The sequence below is a fragment of the Triticum dicoccoides genome, chromosome 2B (genome assembly GCF_002162155.2).
Source record: "Triticum dicoccoides isolate Atlit2015 ecotype Zavitan chromosome 2B, WEW_v2.0, whole genome shotgun sequence".
Lineage (NCBI taxonomy): Eukaryota > Viridiplantae > Streptophyta > Magnoliopsida > Poales > Poaceae > Triticum > Triticum dicoccoides.
In genome coordinates, this window is record NC_041383.1 from 677,744,092 (window position 1) to 677,752,233 (window position 8,142).

Here is an 8,142-nt window from a genome sequence, read left to right on the forward strand (position 1 = left end):
GGAGGGGGGGGGAGGAGGAGGGAGGTAGGAGGAGCTACCTCAGTGGCGGTGACAGCGGGGGAGGGGGCGACGATAGCGGGATGGAGGAGGGAGCTAGGGAGGGAGGGACGACGGCGGCGGGATGGAGGAGGGAGAGGGCGACGGCAGCAGCAGCGGGCGGCGGAGAATGAGTTGAGCGGAGAGAGGAGAGTGAGGGGCGGCCTGTTGGGGGAAGATAGGATGGATTTAGCAGTAGCGCCCTTCTGGGTAACGCGCTACTGCTAAACGCCCTAGCAGTAGCGCTGTCTCATAAAACGCCCTACTGCTAAGTGTAAGCATGCAAAAATACATTGGTCATCAATGATCTTTTTGTGTACAATTAGAATTGTCAATATGAGTCCTCGCCGGTTTAGGAACCGGAGAAGACTCATATTGCGGCCACAAATTCTGCACATAGAGTTCAACGAAGACCAAGCGGTTGTGATAATTTGAGAAGTAACATATTTAAAATGGTAAATACCCTATTCGCGGAGCGAGGTGGGACTAAACTTAGGTGCAAGGAGTGGACTGAACTTAGCAGTAGCGAGCTTTGTCAAAAGAGGCTACTGCTAATATCAATAGCAGTAGCGCGGTATGGAATAAGGCATTACTGCTATAACTAGCTTGGCGGCGAGGTCATGGCAATTATAGTAGTAGCGTTGTTTACTACAGACGCGCTACTGCTATTTTGCTTTCAGCAGCGCGTTTTGGTTACACACGCCGCTGCTAAATAGCAGTAGCGCCTTATTTTAAAGAGCGCTGCTGGTAAGATTCTGTGTATAAGGTTTTCCCTAGTAGTGAATGGGTTTTGCATTTGAAAAATTCTAACTTTTGTGCTTGTTAATAAGAAAAGGGATTGCTGGATTCATAAAGGTAAGAGTTTAGAAAGACCTACCGGTTGTGCCTTATTAAAAATAATGTCATTTAAGGTCTAATATGTCATGTATCTTTTTGTTTTCGATGATTTTTAGCCTATTAACATCATCGCCATGAATTGCATTTTTTTTCATGTATGTATTATAAATTTTGTTTTCAAACATTATTATATATATATATATAATAACATCTAACACTTGTAATAAGGGTTCGAGTTTAGGGTAGCCGTTGGAGACGCGGATTTTGTTGTGCCCTATATTTTACTCCGAGCAAATTTTGCTGCCTTAAAGTAGGGCAGCTGTTGGAGATGCTCCAACAGACGAGATATTGCAACATGGGAGATCCCTTGTGTCAATCTCGAAAAAATCCCCCCTGCACCCGCGCCGTCCCCCCCGCGGGCGGCTCGAGCGGCGGCGCCAGATCCCGCCGCGGGCGCCCTCTCCTTCCTCCTCCCCCCTCTGCCGCTGGCCGGGACCGCCAGGGCGAAGCCCCTCGCGGTGGCTGGCGGCGGGGGATCTCTCCTCCACGTCTTGGTGCTGGTGGGCGCGGGGCTCCCTCCCTGGGCGGTGGCGTCGGGCGTGCACAGGGTCCGGCGGCGAGGCGGCTCCTTCTACGGCCGGCGGCGCGCTGCGGTGCTGCGGCGGTGGATGGGGGCTTGGCCCGCGGCGGCTGTGCCCCGTGATGGTGGCGGGGCCCGGCTTCGGTCCTCCGGTGGTGCTGCAGGTGATCTTCCTTCCCCATCGCGGGTGTGCGATGGTGTTCCTCGGGCAACGGTGGTTTCGGCGGCGGCGTTGTGCCGGATGGTGAGGAGGCGGCGGCACAGCCTCTTGGCTGTGGACTGGCGCGGCGACAGGTGGCGGCGCCCTTCTGGCCAGATCTGGCCCCTTTTGTGCCCCATCTGGGTCTGGGCGGGCCTGGCCGGCGGCACCGACGGACGGAGGAGCGTCTCGTGCGGGGGGGTTGCGGAGACGGAGGCACGCGCACTGCAGCGCGGCAGAGCTTCACGAGCCCTATCTGGCTCGGCCGGGCCGTGGGCCAGGTGTGCTCTCCTTATTGCGTCCGGTCGGTGACCGCCATGGGCCGTGGAGGTCGTCCCCTCCCGTGTGGCTGCCGATTTTGCCGCTCATCGTTCCCGGTTGTCTCCTCTCGGCCTTGTCGGTTTCGCTTCGCCGCTTGGTCGTGTGTGACGGCTTCGACGGACGGAGGTGCGGCTCGTGCGGGGGGTTGCGAAGACGGTGGCGCGCTAACTGCAGCGTGGTGACGGGAGCTTCACGAGTCCTTTTTGGCTCGGCCGGGCCGTGGGCCTGGTGTGCTCCTATTGCTGCGTCCGGCCGGTGACCGCCAAGGGCGGTGGAGGTTGTCCCCTCCCGCGTGGCTGCTGATTTTTGCCGCTCCTTGTTCCCTGCTGTCCCCTCTCAGATCCGTCGGTCTCGCTTCTCTTTCCATGGTGAGACGGCGGTGGTGATCTAAAGACCGTGGTGGCGCATGTTGGTGGGCGGCAAGATTGGTGGAGTGCGACGGAGCGGCCGGGGATGTGGATGTGTGGCGGACGGGAGAAATCCCTGTCGGCTTGGCCGGCACCGACGCGGTGACGCCCGCGGGCGCCACCGGTCCTTCCTGAAGGGCGCCGGGCTTACCTCTTCCACACGCCCCTCCGTGTACCGGGGGAAACCCTAGGACCAGTCCGGGCAACAGCGTCGGCATCGTCACGTTCCTTCCTGAAGGTGTTGCTTGGTATGCGGCGGTCCGAAGTGCTAGGAGCGTGGTGGAAATTCTCCGGCGGACGCAGCGGTTGCGGGTCACCATCGTTTTTGTCGACCCGACTCTGTTGTCATTAGTTTCTTTTTCTTTCTCTGTTATTTCTTTTGGGCTTGCTTGTGCTGTTTGCCCCAGCATCGGTCTATCAGTTGTATCGTGTGGTTGCTATATCTATATAGCGGGGCGAAAGCCTATTTTTCGAGATATTGCAACATGCGAGATGTGTCTTCTTCCGTTCCGACATGGCTCTCTACCTCACCTTCCCCTGGTCATTCCCCTCACGCACAACCCATTGCTGCTCTCCGCTTGATGTACGGTGTCGTGGCTAAGTACCCGCCAATCCCCTAACCATGGCGGCGTCGAGCCGGCAGCCGTCAATCAACGAGTACCTGCACGAGACTCGTTTCACCCCGTGCTACTACGTTGAGCTAGTCCTAAAAGACAGAGAGAGAGGGGGGTGGGTTCGGGTTGAACAGTCATAAGGTAGACAGATTTTGGCACCAATGAACAAAGACTGACCGTGGCAGATGACTAGACGCCGCCATGGCCGGGCATGTGTGCACGGCTCGGCTACTCGCCTACTCAGCCTAGCTTAGTTGCTAGGCGGGCAGATGCAGGCTCTCCTTCATGGGCTCTTCTAGTGGATTAGGTGGCGGTCTGAACGGGAAGGCAACGTGTGGGTTTCCACGGGAAGAAATGGCCGGTGAGCCACGGTCTCGGGTCCCGTGGAAAATTTGACAACGAGAGAACACTCGGCAATATGGTCACGAGCACTCACATTCAGAAGCATCCTCTGTAACCGGATTTGAAATATTGCAAGGGAGTATCTAGAACTCATCTAGATGAGATATTATTTGGTCTCATTTACTTTGAAAACAAGAACAGATACAACTCACGTCAGCATACACGTATCTTATAGCATCATATCAAATGGCTATAAAAGGTGAATGAGACCAAATTATATCTCATCTAGATGAGTTCTAGCAAAACTGATATTGTAAACGTTGCTCCATTCTTAGGGCATCTCTTTACCCCCAAAAAACACAGACATATGTCTGACCGGACGCATTTGTTCACTTTCGCAATCCAATGAGGACCTGTATCAGTCCGCGAAACTATCCAGACGTCCAAATTCCGGTATTTTGAAGAAAACATGGAGAGCTTTGCCGGAGTCCGGACATGTAATTGACCAATCACATGTATGGTCCCTCTCTTCTCTCTCTTCTTCCCATCCGCTCATGCATGGTTTCCCTCTTCTCTCTCTCCTCCCAACCAATAAATATTTCACCACATGCATAGTCTCCACCTACCTTTTATCCTCCCAGACGGATACTTTGCATGAATTACTCTCTCCCGTATACAAGAGGAATTTGCAGGTCGGCGTTGGAGATGCCCTTAATGAATCAATACGCTAAGCTCTTGCGTATCCAAAAGCAGCACAGGAGCTACAAGAGCCATGGTGCCGTGTGTTCATAGTCCAAAAACATCGGTCATGTTTCATCGAACGCAGGCCTAACTTTTGGCACCGGTTTTCCACGAGTATTCTAATCCGATTCTTCACCGAATTCACGACCCAAATCATCTGGCGAAACCACAGCCAAGCAGCCAGCAGGATTAGTTAAGAAAATACAATAGTATAGTAGTAGGATGATAATCGTAGGCTATTATTTTCTTGCATGGAGAGACCAAAACATGGACGTAATTTGGAACATTATTCAGCAGCGAGATCACTGTGTCGATCAGCACTCCAAGGAAGGAACCGAGGAAGGTGCCTACTCCAAAATTAAGGATCTACTCCAAAATTACAGGTGCTACACTACACGGAGTGACCTCATAACACATTTTCTATGCTGCAGCCTGCCACTTGTTGAGAGTGATCACTTTATTCCTCCTTGTTACCTTGCCTTGCGACATGCATTCCCATCATGTGTGAAGTGCAGCGTGCAGAATATATCTAGTCTTACGCACGACTTTTTCTAAAGAGTATATCCGACATACACAAAGGGTTCAGTACTAGTGGCCACGACATGAGAGCAGCAGAATGGAAGGAAAATTCTCAGCTTCCGCGGCACCTCTCGTGCGTGCTCTGTCAATCTGTCATGGGCTACGACTACTGAATGGTTGTGTTCTCTATATATACCTGGCCAACGAAAGAGTACACGAACATAGATTCTGCGTTCTGACTTCTGTCCACTACATCCATCACAGCCACCAGTAGTCGATCCTAGGTAACCAGCTAGCAGAGCTTGTATCGAGGAAATCGATCTGATGGGGAGGTCTCCGTGCTGCAGCCACGACGCCGGCGTGAAGAAAGGGCCGTGGACGGAGGAGGAGGACAAAACTTTGGTGGAGCACATCCAGAAGCGCGGCGGGAACGTCGGCAGATGGCGCGGCCTTCCCAAAGCCGCCGGGCTGAACCGCTGCGGCAAGAGTTGCCGCCTCCGGTGGACCAACTACCTCCGCCCCGACATCAAGCGCGGCAACTTCACCGACGACGAGGAGCGCCTCATCATCACCCTCCACGCCGGCCTCGGCAACAAGTACGTAGTTCACGTCAAGTCCAACTACTCCACACACACAGAGCTTAGCCGCCATTCCCCATGCATGGACTGTCAATTTCCTCGTGGACCTTTTGCCATAGTCTTTGAGTTTGACACTGACATGGATAAATTTCTGTTGGGCATTATTAGGTGGTCGACGATCGCGACGCACCTGGAGGGCCGGACGGACAACGAGATCAAAAACTACTGGAACACGCATATCCGCAAGAAGCTCCTGCGCATGGGCGTCGACCCAGTGACGCACCAGCAGCTGCCGCGCGACCAGACCAACCAACACGTCAACGGTGCCGCCGCCGCGCTCCTCTGGGCGGCGGCGGCCGCGAGCCTTGGAGGCCTGAGCACTGGCGCCCTCATGCAGGCGCAGCTTCTGCAGCAGCTGTTCCAGGCCATCGGCTCTAACAACAGCACCACCGGCCTCATAGCCAACCTGGCTGCAGCAAACACAGTGCTCAAGTCAAGCAGCAGCATCGTTCCGAACCAGATGAACTACCTGCAGCCGAGTTACCTCTGCAACACCTCCAATTTTGTAGAGCAGCACGTGGTGCAGCAGCAGCTGACCAATGATACATCTCCGGGAACGAGCTCCTTTGCAGCAGCTGAACCGGCTGATCAGCTCTGCAACACTGCCGCTTCATATGATCTTGCACCCGCGGGTGTCTGGTCCCCAGCACGGGAGTTTGCCGGCTTGCTGGAGCCCATGATGGAGCTGCCCGGGCTGTGCTCTCTAGAGGGTGACTCTTTCTGGAAGGACACACTGGAAGAAAGCTACCGTTTATAGATGTCTTGTGTATGACAATTTTGTATAGTGTTAGATCCATCATACATTTGATTTGTTTGTGTGTTCATTGTGGTTCTTTCAATAGATCTTTTCGGTGAAGTTGAAGGTTATCAATTGCTGATTTGATGTGGCTCGTGCTACCATTTCCTTATCAGTTAACATGTTGCCACTCAGCACGAACGCGAGGACCATTTAAGTAAAATGAGATTCTAGATAACTAAAACACTTTGGTCGCAATAACGGTGGCGTTTATTAGATATAACTAGAAAATTCCCCGCGCGTTGCAGCGGGAATTTTGAGTAAATAATTTGCAAAGAAAAAAATGTCAACTATATTTTATACATGTTATATAATGTACTAAAGTGGAAGCGTCATATGCATTATTAGTGCATCACTTGATGATTCAGAAACATGATAATAAATTTTCAGGTCCTAAAAAACCATGAGTTGTTAAAATTCACAACACATTTACATACACCACGCTTACATACTTCTTCCAATACATAACAATAAAATGAGCATGTTGCATTCGTTGATATTCTGCACATGCATATGTTCATTTTGGCAATAACTAAATGTTATCCCTGAAGTACAGTAGGCAACTTGCAAACTTGATGGATCACCAAACAGATCATACCGCCAAGTGATGGAACAGCAAACAGTATTATGTGAAATAATAATTCAAACAAATAGTTCAATATTCAGTTAACATGACCACAGAGGTTAAATATCCAACTTAGTAAGCTATCATCCAGCATGCTGGAGATACAACCATTCATCTTTCTCTAAAATAATGTACAGTTTAAGTGCAAAACCTCAATACAATAGTCAAATCGTATCAAGCTTTAGTATCTAGAACACAATATATATAATTCAAGCTTTGCATCAGCCAATACATGAATTTTCCAAGACAGACAACTGATGTAGTTCTACGTACAACAATTTTTAAAATTTTAAATCTCTGAATTTAAGAACCAGACTGCAAAAACAGGATGGTGGGGCAGAATCAAAACAGACTCTGCGACGAAGAGGCTGCAGGGAGAACCTGGTATGGAGACTTGGAGAGGGGAGGAGACATCTAGGGCTGCAGACCTGTCCCGGCAAACACGGACGACACCTGCAGACGATGGCTGATGGGTGTCGACAATAAATAAAGACTTCAAATTCGTTCCACCATCTTGCAAGATAGTTTATCAGGAATCAGCTCGATTCGGGGAAGATGGTTTGGAGAAGAAGACGGCCCATATTGCCTGAATATTGAAGAAGAAGACTCATATTGCCTGAATATTGGTGATGACATGTGACAGGCTTAGAGAGGGGTCTGACTTGAGAAGAAAAAGACCCGTCTGATTTTTTTTCCATGACTTACCTGAAGAATGAGAATAATCGCATGAGTGCTTCTCTGATAGAACTCGCTACCAGCTACCTCCTACCTTCGTTCCATCCAGGCGGCCTGTCGTCTCTATGCGCTGCCAGGATGAAGTAGCGCGTCGCTCCGCTGGCAATTTGGAGGCTTGCTACCTCGCCGCCTCAGCACGTCTCCCCGCCGTCGACCTGCAGTAGGCTCCTCTATTAGACCAAAAGCTTGACAATGTTGTTGGCCAGCAAAATATGATAAAATCGAACGGAAATTTTGCAGATGTTCTGACCCGGTGGAGATTGAAAGTTAAGCCTCACCGAATCTATTTGCCACCTCTCTCTGGCTCGACCCCCTCAAAAAACACTCCCTTCTCGGGCACACTCTGCCATGGACGGCCATGCTCCTCTGTCTTCTCTCTCCCCCACAACCATTGTGGACTGGTGAGCTTAGGAGGTCACACCGGTGACAGATCTGTTAGGCGCACCAAGAAGATAAGAGATCTCAGAAGATAAAGCGTTGGGGAGGCAGGACTGATTGGGAATTAAAGGTGGAAGGGGAAGTGGAAGGGAAGGGAGGCGGACTGATTGAAAATTAATGTTGAAGGGAGGCGGAAGGTAGACATGAACTGAACCAAACAGACCGAAAGTATGTCCCAGTTTTTTCACTAAAACTCTGACCGGAACATATTCGCTTGTAAGAATCATAATGAAACGTGACTGTTTGAGTGTGTTTGCTTGCTGATGTGGCAGGATTGCTGACTTGGATATGCTGCATGTCAAGAGAATTAGGTT

At 51.0% G+C, this 8,142-nt stretch overlaps 1 protein-coding gene and 1 long non-coding RNA gene across 3 annotated transcripts; one reads left to right on the forward strand and one right to left on the reverse strand.

The window, feature by feature from the left end:
* Window positions 1-4,920: 4,920 nt before the first annotated feature.
* LOC119368292 (transcription factor MYB93-like) lies at window positions 4,921-5,991 on the forward strand. Its single transcript, XM_037633590.1, has 2 exons — window positions 4,921-5,192; window positions 5,343-5,991. The coding sequence occupies exons 1-2, from the start codon at window positions 4,921-4,923 to the stop codon at window positions 5,989-5,991; spliced, it is 921 nt and encodes a 306-aa protein (XP_037489487.1).
* A 766-nt stretch (window positions 5,992-6,757) lies between these two features.
* On the reverse strand, window positions 6,758-7,916 carry LOC119368293. Of its 2 annotated transcripts, none has more exons than XR_005176593.1 (3): window positions 7,669-7,916; window positions 7,361-7,545; window positions 6,758-7,271 (listed from the first exon to the last, which is right to left on the reverse strand). It is a non-coding gene; the product is annotated as an uncharacterized LOC119368293 (long non-coding RNA). The 2 variants fall into 2 exon arrangements; XR_005176592.1 differs by having other exon boundaries at window positions 7,641-7,916.
* Window positions 7,917-8,142: the final 226 nt, after the last annotated feature.